This window comes from Erinaceus europaeus, chromosome 7 (genome assembly GCF_950295315.1).
Source record: "Erinaceus europaeus chromosome 7, mEriEur2.1, whole genome shotgun sequence".
In the NCBI taxonomy this organism is placed as follows: Eukaryota; Metazoa; Chordata; class Mammalia; order Eulipotyphla; family Erinaceidae; genus Erinaceus; species Erinaceus europaeus.
The window spans coordinates 111,962,382-111,984,448 of record NC_080168.1 but is presented as its reverse complement, the minus strand read 5'-3'; the positions used below and the strand labels follow the sequence as shown (position 1 = coordinate 111,984,448).

The 22,067-nt window shown below is 50.5% G+C and overlaps 1 protein-coding gene across 4 annotated transcripts in view; it reads right to left on the bottom strand.

The window, feature by feature from the left end:
• Positions 1 to 112: 112 nt before the first annotated feature.
• The window catches only part of SPRYD3 (SPRY domain containing 3), a 37,294-nt gene continuing 15,339 nt past the window's right edge, over positions 113 to 22,067 (bottom strand). For all 4 annotated transcript variants that reach the window (XM_060195298.1, XM_007518197.3, XM_060195299.1 and 1 more), the window contains 9 exons: positions 21,519 to 21,594; positions 20,579 to 20,703; positions 20,177 to 20,312; positions 17,481 to 17,666; positions 3,182 to 3,331; positions 2,747 to 2,804; positions 2,094 to 2,213; positions 1,839 to 2,011; positions 113 to 1,401 (listed from right to left, as the gene is read on the bottom strand). In XM_060195298.1, coding sequence (XP_060051281.1) covers positions 1,267 to 1,401; positions 1,839 to 2,011; positions 2,094 to 2,213; positions 2,747 to 2,804; positions 3,182 to 3,331; positions 17,481 to 17,666; positions 20,177 to 20,312; positions 20,579 to 20,703; positions 21,519 to 21,594 — 1,159 coding nt within the window. In that variant the 3' untranslated portion in view covers positions 113 to 1,266. The remainder of the gene's footprint in view (positions 1,402 to 1,838; positions 2,012 to 2,093; positions 2,214 to 2,746; positions 2,805 to 3,181; positions 3,332 to 17,480; positions 17,667 to 20,176; positions 20,313 to 20,578; positions 20,704 to 21,518; positions 21,595 to 22,067) is intronic.

Below are 22,067 nucleotides of genomic sequence, written 5' to 3'. Positions count from 1 at the left end.
GGCCAGGCTCCATGCTGGCCCCGTGTGCCTGGTGGGCAGGCTACCCCCGGGCTGTGCCCACCCTGGCCCCACCCTTGCCCCATGGACTGAAAAGGACACCCCTGTCCTGCCATGCTGATAAATATGGAAACTCCATCTTTATTGGTTGTATAAACATCTCTGGTCTGTACATACATTTCTTACATTATAGTGCAGGGCCTGAAGGGAGGGCCAGAGGGGAGGCCCCAGCAGCACAACAGCTCACCCACTTTCCCCCAGGCCCAACCCACTCTGTGCAAATAAGCCGAGGCCAGCGGCTCCTGCTCCCTCTTGCTCCCAGGAAAAGTCACTGTGCGGGGAGGGACTGCGGTTAGGATACAGGGGTCCTGGTGAGGGAACACTCCTGTGAGAGCTAGAATCAAACACTGGAGCAAGGCCTACATGGGCAGCAAATGGGTGGAGGTGGGGCCAGGCAAGTGAGGGGCCAGCCTGTGGCCCACCCTCAGCACACCATGGGCACACATGCTCAGGGGTTCTAGCCTTACTCCAGCACAGGGGCATAAACAAGGGAGTAAGCAGTGGCTGAATGGTAAAGAGCCACTGGAGTGAAGGCCCGGATCCCCCTTCCTCATGCCATTAAATAAGTAACAGGCATCCGCTATGTACAGCTGAGGGGCCAGAGACCCTGCCCTCTGGGACTACGGTGTCTGAGCACCAGTAGGAGATGGGGGAAGGGGAAGCCTTCGCAGGGTACAGAGAATCGACAGGGGGCTTCTCAGGATAGCAGTCAGTAAAGGGAGATAGCACCCCACTAGCCCAGCTGGGGGGTAGGGAATTGGGTGACAGCAGCAACAGGTTCACACAATGAGATAGGGAGGGAACCACAAAGAGAAGACTGCAAAGAAAAATACTGTCTAAGTGGGGGGAGGGGCTCTGCACCCCCTGCAGAGCCTCCAGCCCACACAGCAGCTGAGACAGGGTGCCCACTCCTCCCCACTCACATAGGCCAGAGGGGCGGGGGAGGCGGGGAGCCTTCCTCTATAGCCAGAGGGGCCCACTGACAGCGTGACACCATGCTTCAGGCCTGTTCCTGTCCACCCAGGGATTCGGGCCCCGGGATTAATGAAAGGGACAGTAGCAGGTCAGAAGGGTGTGCTCAGGGGAGCTGGCAGGGTGTCTGCACCCCCTGGGGCCTGCTGGCTAAGCTGGGCCCCGGGGCAGGGCAGGCATTGGGCATGTGGTCCTGCGAAGGGTGAGCAGAGGACAGGGCAGGCCTGGGGAGAGGCCCTAGCCACTCAGGGGGTGCAGGTCCACTTTGACTTTCTCCCCGCAGCTCAGCATCCCAATGGTGGGGAAGAAGCCCCCAGAAGGGACAACGGCATCCTTCTTCCCGATGATCTTGCCATTCCGAGTGAAGAAAACCTAGGGGTGGAGGTGGGGAGAAGGTGGCGCAGGCTGGAGCCGGAGATGGCCCTCCGGGGAGGGTGCGTGCCTTGCTACCACGCAGCCCAGGCGGAGAGCTCAGTACCACCTGGGAGATGGACGCTGTGGCCCTGGAGGCTCTCTTTCTCTCAGTGAAAAGAGGGGTGAAATCACCAACATGTGAGGTCTCAGCTCCATGCAAAGAGACGATAGCAGTGGAGTCTGGAGTCGAGGGGATGCCCCTCTACAGGGGAGCTACTTGTTCCTCCCCTGCTACTCCCTCCCAGCTTCCAGCATGGCCGAATGGGGAGACACACCACGATGTGGGAGGTGACCACAAGAGGGCGTGCTGAGGCTGGGAACCACTTGAGTAACCTCTTGCCTGCACTGGACCCTCCATTCCCCACAGACCCGCCCTCCACTCAGGCCCTACTCACCACCACCTTTTTGCCCTCATGCTCCTGCTCTATCTCTTCCCCATCTTCCTCCTCCTCCTCTTCCTCTTCTTCCTCTTCCCCTTCCTGATGCAGGTACATGACATTCCGGACGTTCCGAACAGCGCGGGCGGTTGGGGACAGGATCACCGTGTCACAGCTGTCATCACTGTCACCTAGGAGGTGGGAGACCTCAGAGGTGCTGCTGCCCCCACTCTCTGCCCACCCGGCCAGGCCGGCCACGTCCACACCACTCACCCTCGCTGTCCAGAATGTAGTCTCGGGGGAACATGATTCCACAGCCCATAATGTCCCCTTTGTAACAACGTGGCCCAAAGGGGTCCCCCACTCCACTGCCATGGAAGATCTTCCCATCATCTGTTGAAGGGAAGGGAGAGAGCACACCCTTGAAGAAAAAGCCCTGCTCACCACAGGGCCTCCAGGTGAAGGTGACACTGCTCGACCTCTTCCTCTGGCCCCAAGGAAGAGAGGAACAAGGTAAAACAAAGATGGAGTGATGGAAGGGCGGCAGGATTGAGGGGTACCTCGTAGCTGGTCAGGGGGAGGACAGGACAGGACAGGACAGGACAGTGGGGAGTGGTGATGTCAGGAACTCACAGCTTATTCTTTTGCAAGAAAGCCCTAAAAGAAACCAAGCCAGCAAAGGAAAAATTACAAAAAAACAAAAAACGCAGGATCTACAGGAAGGGCACAGTCGGAGCCAGCTCAGAGGCCTGGAATGTCCAGTCCCCCGCCCCTGCTCTGCTCTCCTGGCTTTCAGAGCTGCAAGGGACACAGATGAGGAGGAGGGCAGCAGCGGCTCTGGAAGGAGAGGCCATTCGCAAGGCATCAGGAGGATGGCGGCCTGGTGCCCCCTGGTCCCCACAAGCCCAGGGAAGCCCCTGGCGTACCTGCATGATAGGCCACAGACCCTCTGCTCCAGCCAGGGTGCCTGTTCTTGGGATAATCCTGCACCAAGAGAAAATAAACGGGGGGAGGGGGGTGAATCCAGGCATCAGAACATTGTCTCCTGCAGTGGGGCGCAGACAACATCTCCCACCTGCACCTGGCAACTGCTGGCACTTGGGGTTGAGGGAGGCAGGGAGGCGGGAAGAGGAAGAAGGGGCTTGGCTTACACAGCCAGGGCCTCAGGCTGCCACTGATGCCATCCAAGCATCAGCATGTGGGGTGCAAGGCCCGGGATATGTGGGGTCTGTCCTCTTACCCAGGTCTGTCTCAGGGTAGCCCCTCCCCTCCACAGCCAGCCCCCTGCTGGTCCCCAGCAAGGCCCCACCCACCCCAGGGGCTCAGCTAGGCAGCTCCAAAGCTGGAGAGGCAGCGCCCACCTTCCGGGCCAGCCCCAAGGCGATGTAGCACTTCTCTCCAGGGTCCACGATTTCCACCTCGAAGTAGTGACTGCGGGTGCTTAGTGGGTGCCGGGCCTGGGCCAGCCCCACGTCCACGATGCTCTTGCCTTTGCCTAAGTACTCCAGCAGCTGGGGGGGTGGAAAACGGGACAATGAGAGGGGCGCGGATGACGTGTGCCCTGTAAAACCAATTCCAGGGTGGTCTGGGAACCAGGGTCTGCGACAAACCCTAACTGAAAGAAAGGGACCCAGGGGGTCGGGTGGTAGCACAGCAGGCTAAGCACATATAGTGCGAAGCACTAGGACCAGTGCAAGGATCCCGGTTTGAGCCCCCAGCTCCCCACCTGCAAGGGGGTTGCTTCACAAGCGGTGATGCAGTCTGCATGTGTCATTCTCTCCCCCTCTCTGTCTTCCTCTCTTCTCTCAATTTCTGTCCTATCCAGCAACAACAACAGCAGCAATGAAAAAGAAAAATGGCCTCCAGGAGCAGTGGATTCGTAGTGCAGGCACCAAGCCCCAGCAATAACCCTAGAGGCAAAGGAAGGAAGGAAAGAAGGATGGAAGGGAGGGAAGGAGGGGGGAAAGAAAGAAAGAAAGAAAGAAAGAAAGAAAGAAAGAAAGAAAGAAAGAAAGAAAGGGAGGGAGAGAAAAAGGAACCCAGCTAGAGGTGCCAAGTGGGGCCCAAAGGCCTGATGGGAGGGATGGGGAGGAGGGAGCCAAGAGGATAGCACGGACAAGGGGACAGCACGGACAAGGGGACAGCACAGACAAGGGGACAGCACGGACAAGGGGACAGCATGGACAAGAGGGCTGAGTCCCACCTGCCAGCTGATGAGCTGATGTCAAGGCTTTGGGGGCGGGGGCGGGGGGGGGGGGGCTCACAGCAGCACAGCACCCAGGCGCCCGAGGAGTCCCTGGGCTCTGTCACTGCTCCCCTGTGTAAGCCTGCTGTGGGAAAGGGCCTGAATGCAGAGGAAAGGAGAAGGAACCCGAGCACTTTCAGGGGCCTAATGGGGACAGGGAGGAAGCAGAGGCTGGTGCCAACTCCAGATGTTTGGGGTGGGCCGGAGAGGGGAGCTCTGAAGCCAGTTCTGCCCAGGATGACATCATTCCTTGAGGTCTGTCACCTTGGAGTGGCCAGTGCCTTGCATAGTGGGAGTCAGGGTGGCTGAGGGGAGCAGGAAGCCCGGGAGTGGGCAGGGGACAGGCAGCACTGCTGCTGGGCCTAGTGTGTCGGTTCTTCTGTGACTGCCCCACAAAAGGGCTAGGCCGTGAGCAAAGGGATGCTGACGGATGGGCTCTCGGGCTGCTCCAGGCCCACATGGGTCCTGCCTGGGCGGCACCCTCCCACCCTGGGAGGCTTTTTTTTTTTTTAAATATTTATTTTATTTATTTATTCCCTTTTGTTGCCCTTGTTGTTTTATTGTTGTAGTTATTGTTGTTGTCTTTGTTGGATAGGACAGAGAGAAATGGAGAGAGGAGGGGAAGACAGAGAGGAGGAGAGAAAGATAGACACCTGCAGACCTGCTTCACCGCCTGTGAAGCGACTCCCCTGCAGGTGGGGAGCCGGGGTTCGAACCGGGATCCTTATGCCAGTCCTTGTGCTTTGTGCCACCTGCGCTTAACCCGCTACGCTATAGCCCGACTCCCAAAATTTTACAATTAGTTTTTACTTTATTTATTTTCCTGGGAGGATTTATTTACTGGTTGTTGTGGTAACAGGAGGCTGTGACTCAGCCCTAGCCCCTTCTCTCCCCACCCTCAGCATCACCTGGGCTCCCTTAATCCCTTCTTAATGAGCCCAAATGCCCCTCCAGCCTTTCTCCCACCCTCCCAGCCTTCCAGCCCCAAAGAAAGCCCTGTCTGGGGACCTCCATGAGCATGGCAGGCCCTGCCTGGACAGGAAAGGAATGTGTGCCTGCACCCTGTGGAAGCCTAAGGGTGCTGACAGTGAAGGGGGGGTCCTGCCCACACACCACCCTCTTCAGAGAATCTGCAGGAGGGGCTGGTGTCCTTCTCAGCCTTTGGTTCCCAAAGCCCTGCTGAGGAGCTGGGAGCAGCCCAGCAAGTCGAGCAGCAAACTCACACATCTGTGTTTCCACTTCAATTCCTGGTGCCTCATGTGCCAGAGTGGTGGTCTGCTTTAACCTGCTTTCTTCTTCTTTTATTATATTTTTACTTTATGCTAATGAGAAAGAGAGAGAGAGAGAGTGTGTGTGTGTGTGTGTGTGTGTGTGTGTGTGTGTGTAACAGAGAGAGAGAGATGAGAGCTATGCTCAGTCTAGTTTATGGCGATGCTAAGGATTAAATTTGGGACCTTAGAGCCTCAGGCATGAAAGTCTTTCATACAACCATGAAGCTGTCTCCCTGGCCCTTTGAACAGTATTCATTAATTACTGAGAAAAACAGGAGGGACAAAGAGAATCAGACATCACTCTGATACATGGGCTGCCAGGGATTGAACTTGGGACTTCATGCTTGAGTCCAGTGCTCTACCACTGCACCGCCTCCCGGACTACAGAGTGGTGGCCTGGCTTGCTGCTCCTCTGCCTCTCATGGAATGAATCTCTCTCCCTCTCCCTCTCTCTGGTATGAAACAAAATAAAATAAGCCTTTTTATTTTTTTTCCCTCCAGGGTTATTGCTGGGCTCGGTGCCTGCACTACAAATCCACTGCTCCTGGAGGCCAGTTTCCTTTTTATTGCCCTTGTTGTTTTATTGTTGGAGTTATTATTATTGTTGTTATTGATGTCGTTGTTGGGTAGGACAGAGAAATGGAGAGAGGAGGGGAAGACAGAGAGGGGGAGAGAAAGATAGACACCTGCAGACCTGCTTCACTTCTTATGAAGCGACTCCCCTGCAGGTGGGGAGGCGGGGGCTCAAATTGGGGTCCTTGCGCTTTGCACCATGTGCGGTTAACCCGCTGCACTATCGCCTAAAATAAGTCTTTAAATTAGGGGGTGGATGGAAGATGGCTCCCCTGGTAGAGCACACATTTTACTATGTGTGAGGGCGGCGGTTCAAGCCCCCCACACCACATGGGAGCACCACTCAAAAGGGGAAGCTTCCTCCCTTCCTCTCTCCATTTCTTTCTGTCCTATCCAACAACGACAGCAATAACAACAACAATAATAGCAACAAGGGCAACAAAAGGGAAATAAATTAAAATAAAATAGATAATTTTAAAAAAAGAGGGGGGGGAAGCTTCACAAGTGGCGAAGCAGTGTCACGGCATCTGTCTCTCTCTTTGCCTCTCACCTTTAACTGAAAGAGACAAACCCAAGTCTGCTATGACCAGTGGCATGGCACAGTCACGCACATGCGGCACGGAAAAATAAAAGAGGGAAGAGAACGGACATCTTCTGTTTGCTGGGGACTAAGGCCCACACTGTGTGAATCCTGCTCCCAGTGCCTTCTCCCAGCCTGGGGTTCCACGCCCACCCATCTCCGTCTCTCCTGCCGGCTGGGAGGGGTGTGGCCCGACCACATTAGTTAGCTTAGACTCCCAGTGTGAGCAGCGCCCCCCCTCCATCCAGCACTGCAGAATGGGGTGAGGGACCCCACAGCTGCCCTTGGCCCACTCTATCCACTGGCCGCAGCCTAGAAAAACAGCGTCCTCCAGCCCCAGAGCCAAGTCCAGTTCCTGATCCTTGGGAAAAACCCCACCCAGCCACAGCATGGCCCCTGCCTCAGCCCGAAGGAGGCCACTGCTGTAGTTCCACGTGGGCTGAGGAGGACACGCGCTCCACACCAAACGGTCAGGAGGATGACGCCCACTCCCCACCCTGCAGAGCAGTTGGGACTGACTGCTGCTGCTGGCCTGGGAGACTAGATCCCTTCAAGAGGGGAACCCACTCACCAGGGTAGACTTTGCCCAGATCACCCAGGTCCTCTCTGATCCCTTCTTTTATTTTTTATATTTATTTATTTATTTATTTTCCCTTTTGTTGCCCTTGTTGTTTTTCATTGTTGCTGTAGTTATTATCATTGTTATTAATATCATTGTTCTTAGATAGGACAGAGAGAAATGGAGAAAGGAGGGGAAGACAGAGAGAGGGAGAGAAAGACACCTGCAGACCTGCTTCACCGTGTGTGAAGCGACTCTCCTGCAGGTGGGGAGCCGGGGGCTCGAACCAGGGTCCTTACACTGGTCCTTGCTCTTCGCGCCACATGCACTTAACCTGCTGGGCTACCGCCGACTCCCTGATCCTGGGCAAAACCCTCCCAAGCCACCCGAGTCCTCTCCAGAGCACTTAGGCGGGAGTAAGGGGAGCACGGTCTCCCTGACAAAGTCTCACGTGAGTACATGCCTCCTCTCCCTCGAGGAGGGGGTGGGACTTTAGCACAGCCCCCTCCCAACAGTCTGAGTTGCTAGAATCTCAATGCGGACCCCTCACCCTATGCCTCGATTCATCTCAGTTTGAAAGAGGATCAAACAGACCTGAGTTCAAATCCTAGCAACTATTAGCAACTTTCACTTCTTTAAGTCCCCGTTTCTCCATCAATGAAAGAGAGTTAGGACTACCTACAACCCCAAAAATGGGTGAAACAAGGACAAGAAAGGAGTGTCAAGAGCTGAGCTTGGAGTTGGGAACTAACACACATTTCAGCCTTTTTTTTTTAGTTTAATTATTTACTTATTTATTCCCTTTTGTTGCCTTTGTTGTTTTTTTACTGTTGTTGTAGTTATGTCGTCGTTGTCGGATAGGACAGAGAGAAATGGAGAGAGGAGGGGAAGACAGAGAGGAGGAGAGAAAGACAGACACCTGCAGACCTGCTTCACCTCCTGTGAGGCGACCCCCCTGCAGGTGGGGAGCCAGGGGCTTGAACTGGGATCCTTACACCGGTCCTTGCATTTTGTGCCACGTGCACTTAACCTGCTGCATTACCACCTGACTCCCTCAGCCTTTCTTTAAATAAGAAAATGGGGGCTTACCAGCCACTCCGACATATTAGTGTTCCCTAAACAGGAGCAGTGTCTCAAAACCACAGTCAGCTGGAACAGCCAATCACAAAGAGGAAAAGGATCTCCCACTTCAGCCCTAACCTCTTACTAGACTGGCCCTAGGTCCCTAATCTGGCTGTCTTTCCCCAGGACAGACGACCACCCTCCAGATCATCCCAATTGACCAGTGGTCTGCCCTCTGGTACTACCCAACCCACAGGATTTGGTGCTGACAGGGGAACCCTTTCCTTGGGACTCACAGCCCCCGCCTCCCATCTCCCCTCCACACAAAGAGCACAACCACAAAACCTCGAGAGACCAAGCTGGTGACTAGAGGCCAGAGCAGAGGCTACAGGCCAGACTGAGGCACCCACCCTCCCGGGCACCAGTGGTGCCTTCTCAGCCTCTTCTCCCTGTTGGGACCTGCCCATCCACTCTCGCCAGCAGAGACCCTAATCCTTCTTGACAGGAGTCAGGGAGGGCTCAGTATCCTGGGGGCCTGGAAGCTGCTGCAGCACAAAGCAAGAACATGCTTCCCACCAGGCCAGCTCAGGTCCCAACACAGTCTGCTTCTGGGCTGGGCCTCATCCACCTCTCTTTGTACCTCAACTGTTGCCCCAGCACTAAGGAGTTGTCAAACAAAGACAAGATGAGTGTAATCCCCCAGCTTTCCCTGCAGCCCCCCACGAAGGGCCTGAGGGCAGGGATAAGGCCAGAGGCAACACCCCCATCCCTGAGCAAACATGCTCAGAGCTCTGGGTAGGGGCAGTCTTTAGAAAAGAAACTGATTGTGGCGCAAAGCACAAGGACCGGTGTAAAGATCCCAGTTCAAGCCCCCAGCTCCCCACCTGCAGGGGAGTCGCTTCACAAGCGGTGAAGCAGGTCTGCAGGTGTCTGTCTTTCTCTCCCCCTCTCTGTCTTCCCCTCCTCTCTCCATTTCTCTCTGTCCTATCCAACAACAACGACATCAATAACCACAACGTTAAACAACAAGGGCAACAAAAGGGAAACTGAGGTAGCAGGAAACAGAGGAAGAACTCCCCGTTCAGGGAGGAGTCAGGTCAGGTCAAACAAACACAACCAAATAGTGCTGAGTCTAGGTGGTTACTTGTTTTCAAATGTTCTTTTGTACTTACTGTATTTATTTACTTGTCGGATAGACACAAAGAGAAATTGAGATGGAGTGGGAGATAGAGTGAAAGAAACAGAGACACCTGCAGCCCTGCTTTACAGCTAGTGAAGTTTCGCCCTCACAGGCAAGGACTGGGAGCTTGAACCCAGGTCCTTTCACACAGTAACATGTCCACTCAGCCAGGTACACCACCACCTGGCCTCATATATTTATATATTTTTCTTTTCTTTTTAGCTAATTTGGGAGGGGGGGGAGTTCCAGGGTTATCGCTGGGGCTTGGTGCCTGCACAACGAATCTACTGCTCCTGGTGGCCATCTTTTTTAATTGTTGTTGTGGATGCTGTTGGATAGGACAGAGAGAAATTGAGAGAGGAGGGGAAGACAGAGAGGGGGAGAGAAAGATAAACACAGTGGTCCGGGAGGTGACGCAATGGATAAAGCATTGACTTGTCAACCATGAGGTCTGGAGTTCAATCCCCAGCAGCACATGTACCAGAGTGATGTCTGGTTCTTTCTCTCTCTCCACCTGTCTTTCTTATGAATAAATAAATAAATATTTTTTTAAAAATAGACTCCTGCAGACCTGTTTCACCACTTGCGAAGCACACACACACACACACACACACACACACACACACACACACACACTCTGCAGAAGAAGCAATTACAGAAGCCAGACCTTCTGCACCCCATATTGACTTTGGGCCCATAGTCCCAGAGGGATAAAGAACAGGAAAACTTCCAATAGAGGGGTAGGATGCGGAACTCTGGTGGTAGAAATTGTGTGGAATTGTACCCCTCTTAGCCTATGGTTTTGCTGATATTTTCTTTTTTTTTAATTATTTTTTTTATTTTTTAATATTTATTTATTCCCTTTTGTTGTCCTTGTTGTTTTATTGTTGTAGTTATTATTGATGTCATCGTTGTTGGATAGGACAGAGAGAAATGGAGAGAGGAAGGGAAGACAGAGAGGGGAAGAGAAAGATAGACACCTGCAGACCTGCTTCACAGCCTGTGAAGAGACTCCCCTGCGGGTGGGGAGCCGGGGGCTCAAACCGGGATCCTTACGCCAGTCCCTGCGCTTTGCACCACGTGCGCTTAACCCACTGCGCCACCGCCTGACTCCCTATTTTCTATTTTTTATTTTATAAGTAAATTTTTTAATATTTATTTATTCCCTTTTGTTGCCCTTGTTGTTTTTATTGTTGTAGCTATCGTTTTTGTCATCATTGAATAGGACAGAGAGAAATGGAGAGAGGAGGGGAAGACAGAGGGAGGGAAAGATAGACACCTGCAGACCTGCTTCACCACCTGCAGGTGGTGAGCTGGGACTCGAACCAGGATCCTTGCGCTTTGCGCCATGTACGCTTAACCTGCTGCACTACTGCCCGACTCCCCTATAAGTAAATTTTTAAAAAATGGAAGTCTAGGCGCAAAGCACAAGACCGGCGTAAGGATCCCCGTTCTAGCCCTCGGCTCCCCACCTTCAGGGGAGTGGCTTCGCAAGCGGTGAAGCAGGTTTGCAGGTGTCTGTCTTTCTCTCCCCCTCTCCGTCCTCTCCTCCTCTCTCCATTTCTCTCTGTCCTATCCAAAAACAACAATAATAAAACAAGGGCAACAAAAGGGAATAAATAAATAAATAAATATTTTTTAAAAATGGAATTCTAGGGGGTCGGGTAGTAGTATACCTGATTTGTTCCCTTTTGTTGCCCTTGTTTTATTGTTGTAGTTATTATTGTTATTGATGTTGTCGTTGTTGTATAGGATAGAGAGAAATGGAGAGAGGAGGGGAAGACAGAGAGGAGGAGAGAAAGACAGACACCTGCAAACCTGCTTCACCACCTGTGAAGCAACTCCCTTGCAAGTGGGGAGCTGGGGGCTCGAACTAGGATCCTTTTGCCAGTCCTTGAGCTTTGCGCCACGTGCGCTTAACCCACTGAGCTACCGCCCAACTCCCACTAGTAGTGCACCTGATTGAGCACATATGTTACGATGCACAAGGACTCGCGTTCAAGCCCCTGGTCCCCACCTGCGGGAGAAAGCTTCACAAGTGGTGAAGCAATGCTACAGGTGTCTGTTTCTTTCCCTCTCTACCTCCCTCTTCCTTCTGTTTCTGGATGTCTCTAATAAGTAAGTAAAGATAATAATAAAAGAAAGAATGGAAAGTCTCTTAGTATACCATTATGCTATCTCCCCAACCCTAAATGAACATATTTAAAATAAATAAAAAAGGGTGCTTCATTAAGAATACCACTCTCTGTGGTCCAGGAGGTGGCACAGTGGATAAAGCACTGGATTCTCAAGCATGAGGTCCCAAGTTCAATCCCCGGCAGCACATGTACCAGAGTGATGTCTGGTTCTTTCTCTCTCCTCCAATCTTTCTCATTAATAAATAAGTAAATTCTTTAAAAAAAAAAATACCACTCTCGAGGGAGTTGGGTGGTAGCGCAGCAAATTAAGCGTAGGTGGCGCAAAGGACCGGCGTAAGGATCCCGGTTCAAGCCCCCAGCTCCCCACCTGCAGAGGGGTCGCTTCACAGGCGTCTGCAGGTGTCTCTCTCCCCCTCTCTGTCTTCCCCTCCTCTCTCCATTTCTCTCTGCCCTATCCAACAACAATGACATCTACAACAATAATAATAACTACAATAATAATAATAACTACAACAAGGACACAAAAGGGAATAAATAAATATTTAAAAAATAATAATAATGCCACTCTCGGGAGTCGGGTAGTAGCACAGCGGGTTAAGTACAAGTGACACAAAGCGCAAGGACCGGCGTAAGGATCCTGGTTCGAGCCCCCGGCTCCCCACCTGCAGGGGAGTCGCTTCACAGGTGGTGAAACAGGTCTGCAGGTGTCTGTCTTTCTCTTCCCCTCTGTTCTTTCCTCCTCTCTCTATTTCTCTCTGTCCTATCCAACAACGATGACATCAATAACAATAATAACTACAACAATAAAAAACGACAAGGGCAACAAAAGGGAAAATAAATAAATATTTAAAAGAATAATAAACCAAACCAAGAGACCCCTCACAGAATGGGAGAAGATCTTTATATGCCATACATCAGATAAGAGTTTAATAACCAACATATATAAAGAGCTTGCCAAACTCAACAAGACAACAAATAACCCCATCCAAAAATGGGGGGAGGACTTGGACAGAATATTCACCACAGAAGAGATCCAAAAGGCCGAGAAACACATGAAAAAATGCTCCAAGTCTCTGATTGTCAGAGAAATGCAAATCAAGACAACAATGAGATACCACTTCACTCCTGTGAGAATGTCATACATCAGAAAAGGTAACAGCAGCAAATGCTGGAGAGGGTGTGGGGTCAAAGGAACCCTCCTACACTACTGGTGGGAATATCAATTGGTCCAACCTCTGTGGAGAACAGTCTGGAGAACTCTCAGAAGGTTAGAAATGAACCTACCCTATGACCCTGCAATTCCTCTCCTGGGGATATATCCTAAGGAACCCAACACATCCATCCAAAAAGATCTGTGTACACATATGTTCTTGGCAGCACAATTTGTAATAGCCAAAACCTGGAAGCCACCCAGGTGTCCAACAACAGATGAGTGGCTGAGCAAGTTGTGGTATATATACACAATGGAATACTACTCAGCTGTAAAAAATGGTGACTTCACCGTTTTCAGCCGATCTTGGATGGACCTTGAAAAAATCATGTTGAGTGAAATAAGTCAGAAACAGAAGGATGAATATGGGATGATCCCACTCTCAGCCCAAAGTTGAAAAACAAGATTAGAATAGAAAACACAAGTCGAACCTGAAGTGAAATTGGAGTATTACACCAAAGTAAAAGACTCTGGGGTGGGTGGGTGGGTGGGGAGAATACAGGTCCATGAAAGATGATGAAGGACATAGTGGGGGTTGTATTGTTAAATGGGAATCTGGGGAATGTTATGCATGTACAAACTATTGTATTTACTGTTGAATGTAAAACATTAATTCCCCAATAAAGAAATAAATTATTAAAAAAAAAAAGAAGGAAATGAACCTACCCTATGATCCTGCAATTCCTCTCCTGGGGATATATCCTAAGGAACCCAACACACCCATCCAAAAAGATCTGTGTACACATATGTTCTTGGCAGCACAATTTGTAATAGCCAAAACCTGGAAGCCACCCAGGTGTCCAACAACAGATGAGTGGCTGAGCAAGTTGTGGTCTATATACACAATGGAATACTACTCAGCTGTAAAAAATGGTGACTTCACCGTTTTCAGCCAATCTTGGATGGACTTGAAAAATTCATGTTAAGTGAAATAAGTCAGAAACAGAAGGACGAGTATGGGATGAGCTCACTCTCAGGCAGAAGTTGAAAAACAAGATCAGAAAAGAAAACACAAGCAGAACCTGAAATGGAATTTGTTGTATGCTTTACATTGGTCTAGTCTAGCTCTCCCCCCACTAGAAAAATTGGTTTGGCCCCTGCTAGTTTCGCGGCCCACTTGTCCCCGCCCCAAAGGAACCCCTAGAGAGTTCCAGAGTTCTTGGTACCTCCGTGGGAGGAGAAGGATGCAGGAGAGTTCTGTGTGGTGGTTAGTTTAAGGGTCTCTCTCTGCCGCCAGAGGAGAAAGACAGGAGAGCACATGTTTGCCCGCTCGTGAATAAAGATATACAGCTTCTCAGCCCAGCCGTGTCTCTGTCTCTGTCCCCAAGTCTCTGTCTCTGTCTACCACCGCAACGCTAGCCCAGCCTGCTGGAGCTCCGAAACTTTAACAACAAATGGCACCAATTTTTCTGGCGGGGGGGGGGGAGAGCTAAACCAAACCAATGTAAAGCATACAACAGGAATTGGCATATTGCACCAAAGTAAAAGACTATGGGGTGGGTGGGTGAGGAGAATACAGGTCCATGAAGGATGATAGAGGACCTAGTGGGGGTTGTATTGTTATATGGGAAACTGGGGAATGTTATGCATGTACAAACTATTGTATTTACTGTTGAATGTAAAACATTAATTCCCCAATAAAGAAATAAAAAAAAGAATGCCACTCTGAGTGGCAAGGTAGCTCTCCTGGGGCTATGTGAGCAGGGCCACGCAAGGCCCAGGTTCAAGTTCTCGCTCACTCTCTGTCTCCCTTCTCTCTCTCTTATTTATTTATTTTAACAAATACACCACATAGGAGAATGATGACACTGGAGGAAGCTTTAGTGCTATGGTGTCTCCTGTCCACTGGAAAGAAGCTGACCAAGTGTGAAGCCCACAACAACAACAAAGGAGTAGCACCCCGGGAAGGAGAGAGAGACTTGGGGCAGTGCTCCCCACAGAGGAGGTGTGAGGAGTAACAGGAAGGACAGAGCCAGCTGTGCCGGACATCATAAGAAATCGGAGGTTCAGGCATGGCCCATGGGCTTCTCCCAGCCTCCTCCAGGTTGAAACAAGACTCTGTGGGGGTCTTAGGAGCACATCAGTCCCACAGCACTGTAAATGGGACCCTTGGGCCAGCTGAGCCGGGACACGAGGATTAGGGGGAGCGGGAGGAAGCCAAGAGACAAGTGGAGGTGAGGGCCTGTGTGGACTGAAGGACGTGGGTAAGTACTCTCACCCTAAAGATGGGGTGGTCGGCAAGACTAGGAGAGTGGCGCGAGTCTTTCAAGAGGCTCACACCCCACCCAGAGGAACAAGTGCGCAGCTGTCCCAAATTGGGGTAAAGGTCTGAGAGAAAAGCCAAACTCAAAGGCTAATGTCTAAGAAAAGAATTTTAAAAAATGTCAGAGGAGGGAGTCGGGCTGTAGCGCAGCGGGTTAAGCGCAGGTGGCGCAAAGCACAAGGACCGACATAAGGATCCTGGTTCGAACCCCGGCTCCCCACCTGCAGGGGAGTCGCTTCACAGGTGGTGAAGCAGGTATGCAGGTGTCTGTCTTTCTCTCCTCCTCTCTGTCTTCCCCTCCTCTCTCCATTTCTCTCTACCTATCCAACAACGACAACAACAATAATAACTACAACAATAAAACAACAATGTCCGAGGAGTGGCCTGAGGCATGGGGATGGCAGGGGAGGGGAAGGAAGGCTATTTATAAATGTCTGCAGGATTCCGCATCAGTTAGAAGAGATTATCTGGGAGGAGCCAGGAGCAGAGTGGGGACAGGTCCAGGCAGGGAAAGGATGCCAGGAAAAAAACTCTTGACAAGAGGTCAAGGAGAAGAGCTGGAACATCGCCCGGGCTCAGCCCCAAGTTCAACTCTGGAGATGTTGTCAAAAGGGTGGTGGAAAGGAAAAATAAAGGACAGAGAGTCAAGGAGTGGGTGTCTGAGGCCTCTCAGTGCACAGCCACTGTGGGCCTGAGTCCCCAGAACCAGGAGTAGGGGCAGCAGCAGAGATGGCAGGAGGGCTCACCTTCTGCCACTCCCCTGTGTGTGCCACACCTTCAGGTCCAGGAGGGGAAGCCAAACTTATAATCCCCCCCTCCACACACTGCTCTGGTTTTGTTATCTAAGGAGGAGTTGAAAACAGCCTGGGTTGGGGTGAGAAGGCCAGAGGGTGGAGAAAAAGGTTGAACTCAGAGCAGGAGGGCAGCACTGGGACAATTCTAAGTGGGAGGCCTGGGAGGTCAGGACCAGACCCCTGACTCAGCAGCCACTCAGTCCCCCAACCTACGTGAGTCACAGAGGGTAGATAGGGAAATGCTCCCTCTCTCAAGGTCCACATACTTCTCAAGAAAGCTCACCATTTAGAAAGGGACTAAAGCAGGTATGAGAAGATGTATAAAAAGCAAGCTTAGGGGACCGGGTGGTGGCACACCTGGTTGAGCGCACCTGTTACAATGTGGAAGGGACCTGGGTTCAAGTCCCCAGTCCCCACCTGCAGGAGGGAAACTTCACAAGCGGTGAAGTGGTGGGTGCTACAGGTCTCTCTGTCTGTCTGTCTGTCTCTCTCTCTCTCTGCCTGTCTAGCTAGCTCCCTTTCCCCTGTCAATCACTGTCTATACAATAAAAAATAAATAAAAACAAAAAGCAAGTTTGGGGACTGGCAGAGCATCAGACTCTCATACCTGAGGCTCCTGGTTTCACTCACAGCATCACATGTACCAGAGTGGTACTTTGGTTTGACTTTTCCTTTTTCCTCTCTGATCATATGAAACCCCCACCCTCTCGTAATAAATCTTAAAAAAAAAAAAAAAAAAGATTCATTATAAAAAGGAAGCATGAGGGCTTGGTGGTGTTTCACTTAGTTAAGCACACATATTAAAATGTGCAAGGAAACTAGGGTTCCAACCCCTAGCCCCAACTGAAGGGGGACACTTTATAAGTGGCGATGCAGTGCTGTAGCTGTCCCTCTCTTTCCCACCCTTTCTACCTCCTCCCTCCCCCGTTTCTCTGTCCTATCAAATCATTAATTAAAAATTATTTCAATTCTATTTAAGGGGCTGGGTGGTGGGTGGTGCACCTGGTTGAGTGCACATGTTACAGTGCACAGGACCCTGGTTCAAGCCCCCTGGTCCCCACCTGTAGGGGAAAAGCTTCACAAGTGGTAAAGCAGGGCTGCAGGTGTCTCTCTGTCTCTCTCCCTGTCTATCTCCCCTTTCTTTCTCAATTTCTGGCTGTCTCTACCCAATAAACAAATGAAGATAAAAGATTTTTTTTTTTTTTTTTTTTTTTATAGCACCAAACCTTCCTTTAATGGGGATGGGCTCTAACCTGGGTGGAACACATGGCAAAGGAGCACACTATGCAAGTGAACTATTTTCCCAACCCTTTCCTTTCCCTTCCTTTCCTTTCCTTTCCTAAAAGATTTTTTTAAATTATATTTACAAAGCAAGCTTAGGACAGGGGTAAACAGCATAACTGTTATGCAAACAGACTCTTGTGCCTGAGGCTCCAAAGTCTCAGGTTCAATCCCCTGCACCGCCATGAACCAGAGCTGAACGGTGCCTGGCCCTCAACAGCAGGTGTGTAAAGCAGCAGAGAGCCTCACATGCCAAAGGAACCAAAGAAGGTGAAAGAGAATTCCTGCTTGTTCTGAGGGTAAAAGCAACTAGCCCAGGTTCTACAATGAAGGGAGAAGTAAGAGAAACAGCACTGAGAACAGGGATCTGGACTCAGAGTCATGTCATGTCGAGGCCCAGGCTATGCTGTAAAAACTCCCCTTTCCCTCATCCCACTCTAAGCAGACGGCTGTGCTGCCCACAGCGGTTCTGTCAGCCCTCCTGCCCCACTGCCCCTCACTCACAGTTCCACAGACCCTGACATCATGCAGGCGGCCCCACTCGTCCTCGTAGCTGTCCACCATCATGACGCTGTCGTCCTCACGGCCCAGCTCAGCATTGAGGTGCAGCCGCACCTCCTCGCCCAGGGAGTGCATGCCCACAGCTGGGAAGAGCCCATCTGGGGACATGGGCATGATGGTGGAGCCCACCTGCAGCAGAAGGAGGGGGAAGTGAATGCCAGGCTCACTTTTCCAAGGCTTACCTGATTCTCACAAGGGTCTTTCTGAATTGATGTGACAAGCAGGTGTGACACACACTGACAGATAAAAAGGATAGAGAAGTTAAAAAAAAAAAAAGGGATAATAAAGTTGCTAAGTCCCCTTGGCCAGGCAAGGTATCCACGGCACTAGAAGGTCAACACAAGCCTCTGGACTTGCTGCCACGTTTGGGCCAGGAGCAGAACCAGTGCTCAAGTGCAGATGTTATGGGAGCAGAACTGCCAGTTTCCCTGGGGTAAGAGATGAAGCTGGCAGAGGAGAGAAAGAGAGAGACAGCATCACTCTCTTCAATCTACTTTCTTTTTGTTTTTAAATATTCTTTTAATATTTATTTTATTTATTCCCTTTTGTTGCCTTTGTTGTTTTATTGTTGTAGTTATTATTGATGTCATTATTGTTGGATAGCACAGAGAGAAATGGAGAGAGGAGGGGAAGACAGAGAGGGGGAGAGAAAGATAGACACCTGCAGACCTGCTTCACCGCTTATGAAGTGACTCCCCTGCAGGTGGAGAGCCAGGGGCTCCAACCAGGATCCTTATACCAGTCCTTGTGCTTTGCGCCACCTGCACTTAACCCGCCGCGCTACAACCTGACTCCCTTCAATTTACTTTCATTCCATCTCTTCACCACCACTAGAGGAAAAGTGAAACAAGAAAAGCGTAACACAGAAAGAACAAGTCCTCAGAAGCATTCAAGTCAAGCCAAAGAAATAGCATACTGGGGGCTGGCCAGTGGCACATCTAGTTATGCACACATATTACCAAGCTCCCCACTTGCAGGGGAGACACTTCACTAGTGGTGAAGCAAGTCTGCACAGCTGTCTATCTTTCCCTCCTTCTATCTCCCCTCGCCTCTCAATTTCTCTGCCCTCTCCAATTAAATAAATAATAATAAAAAAAAAAAAAACGGCTGCCAAGAGCATTGGATCCATAGTGCCAGCACTGAGGTCCAGTAACAACCCTGGAGGCAATTAAAAAAAGAGGGAGCCAGGCGGTAGCACAGCAAGTTAAGTGCACGTGGCACATGCAAGGACCCACGTAAGGATCCCAGTTCGAGCACCCGGCTCCCCACCTGCAGGGGAGTCACTTCATAGGTGGTGAAGCAGGTCTGCAGGTGTCTATCTTTCCCTCCCTCTCTCTGTCTTCCCCTCCTCTCTCCATTTCTCTCTGTCCTATCCAACAACAATGACATCAACAACAACAACAATAACTACAACAATAATAAAAAACAAGGGCAACAAAAGGGAAAAATAAATAGCAAAAAAAGATTTTAAAAGAGAGCATAATGGTTATGCAGAAGACTGTTATGCCTTAGGCTCCAAGGTACCAAGTTCAATTCCTGGTACCAACATAAGCCAGAGTGGACCAGTTTTCTGGTGGTGGGGGAGGAAGAGAAAAAAAAAAATATATATATATATATACATGTATGTATGTATGTGTGAATACATATGTATGTGTGTATAAATACATATTTATACATAATACATGTCACACACATATGCATACTAATTTTTAGGGAGGAACTAAATCTACTAGGTTTAGTCAAGTGAGACATGGAGAGGACAGGTCAGGGAGGGAGATCTGACTACCAGCATAGTCCAGAAAATCAGAAAATTAGTTAGGACTAGACACCAAGAATAAACAGAAGACTTAAGAGGAGCAGAGATACAATTACTCACCAATCACTCCCCATCCCCAAAGCGGCAACATGTTTGTAAACCCAGGGCCCGACAGTGAGACGGCTTTAAAGTGATTGTTAAGGGGCTGGGTGGGTCACAACGTACAAGGACAGTTTCAAAGCCCTAGTCACCTGCAAGGGGGAAGTTCTGCAAGTGGTGAAGTAGTGTTGCAAGTATCTCTCTCCCTCTTTTTAAAAATATTTTTATTTATTAATTAATGAAAGGGATAGGAGGAGAGAGAAGGAACCAGGTATCACTCTGGCACATATGCTGCCGGGGATTAAACTCAGGACCTCATGCCTTAGAGTTTAGCACCTTATCCAGTGGGCCAGCCCCAGGCCACTCTCTCTTTCCCTCTCTTGCTCCCTCTTCCCTCTCAATTTTTCAGTCTCTATTCAAAAGTAGTTACTTAAATATTAAAAACAAACAAACAAAAACCCATTCAAATCAAAACTCAGAGGATCTTTACCTTATATTGTCAAATCATAATCTTCCTCTCTTTTTTCTGTTGAAAACCTCCCCTGAAATCACCCAATTCTGACCCCCACATTTCTGTCCTCCACATCAACATGCCCCAGACACCCCTGGAGTGGGCCTATCTTCTACACACAGGAAAATCTGAGAGTCAGAGTCTCACCTGAACGCAATGAAGACAGGCTGTGTGCCCCTAGGACAGCCCCAGCCTGCAGACTCTGGCCTATTGTTCCCAGCTATCCTGGGACAGTTTCAAACCATTAAACTCCACCTGGGATCTCCCACTCACCCGCTTCCCATTTTTGGTGAAGAAGATCTGGGCAGTCTGCACATCAAAGGACACGGGCTCAATGCCACAACCAATCCGGTCCCCGGAGTTGCACTTGGACCCGAACTGGCGGCCCTTGGCACGGCCATTGTACAGCCTGCAGATGAAGGAAAATAGATACAGGACCTGAACCTGGCTTGCCAACCTTTCCCCGGTGTACCCAGTCCCTCTGCCGTGGCATCTACTAGATCCCAGCATGAATGAGAGCCAGCCGGATGTCCAGCTCTGCCAGAGTCAAAACTGGTGAGATCACCCAAGAGAGGTGAGGAAATGGCAAAAGCTACCCCCAAGAACGTGCTTAGAGCTGAGGCCACCAAATCACAGGTAAGGGGTGAGGTTCCAGGGGGCCAGGGGGCAACTCACTTGCCATCATCAGCATGGTAGGCGACAGAGTCCGGCAACCAGCCAGGCTGGTGATCCAGGCTGTAGTACTGAGGAACCAGCCCCACCGCAATGGTGCCCCGCACCCCACTGTCCACAATTGACACCTGGAGGGTGGAGAGCAGGCTCAGTCAGCCAGGCAGGAGAAGGGATAAACTGCTGGGGGGTTGAGGCAGAAGGGAGGGCTGAGCTCAAAGAGACAAAAGACGTAAGAATCACGATCAAGGATATGCTTCAGTGCTGAGGTCTGGGTTCAATCCCAAGCACAAAAAGGCAGGGCAGAGGGATTCAAGGAGGCTAGGGGCCTACTTTACCAGTTACTTAGGAAACAATTCATTCCTCCCTCCCTTCCTTTTTTTTTTTTTTTCCACCAGGGTTATCACTAGGGCTTGGCACTACAAATACACTGCTCCTAGTGCCCATTTTCCTTTCCATTATACTTGATCAGACAGAAATTGAAAGAGGACACAGAGAGGGAGAGAGAAAGATACCTGCAGACCTACTTCACTGCTCATGAAGCATCCCCCCTGCAGGTGGGGATCAGGGGCTCAAACCTTGGTCCTTGTACATGATAAGTGTTATTAACTGGATGCGCCACTGCCTGGCCCTTACAATTTCCAAATTATAGATAATAGGTCAAGTAATGGTAGAATAAATGCTAGATTTGGATCAAAGTCTCCCTGTTAGGGGCAGAAGAGCAGAGGGGACGAAGTGACAGGATTTCAGGGCCCCTATCTTTCAGAGTAGACATCATGCTATCTATCCTGTGCCTTTCCCCCAGCCCACAGTTAAGTCTGGATTTATTTATTTATTTATTTATTTAATTTGAAAAACTAAAAGGGCCAGGCCATCGATGTAGCAAGAGCGCTTCTTGGAGCCTGATGATCTCACTCCCCGTCCACCCTCCTACTGTTGTGATCACCTCAAAATAATTGCTGTCCTTTGTCAGAGGTCGGGAAGCCACATAGCAGCCAACTTCACCAGAGTTTCCATGGTAACTGAAAGAGGAATGGGGGAGGGGGAGCTCCATTAACAGTGTACTCCAAGAGGTGCTGGGGGGAGAGTCTCGGCAGCCCTCGCCCCACATTCCAGGGGCCAGCACTGGAGGACACCTGTAGACACTATCACAGATATCTGAGGTCACACTCCCTCTCATTGCTCCCAGTCAGCTTCGGGCCTAAGTCAGCCCCTGGCTTTTTTCTTTCCAAGGGCAAAGTGTGCAGAGCATGCTAGCTGTCCATTGTTGGGTGGGAGTGCGGGGGTCTCGCCATCCTGTCTAACCTCAGCCTCTCACGCTGTAGCTTCCAGCTCTGTCCTCAGTGGACTTGGTGACGGGCTGGGCTTCATTCTGTGTGCCACCGTCCTTTGTAGACTGGAGAGTTACTTAACTCCCCCTCCTCACTTTATCTTCTAGCTGAATTAGACCACTTCCTTCCTTCCCTCCCTTCCCCTTCAGTGACCACTTTGCCAG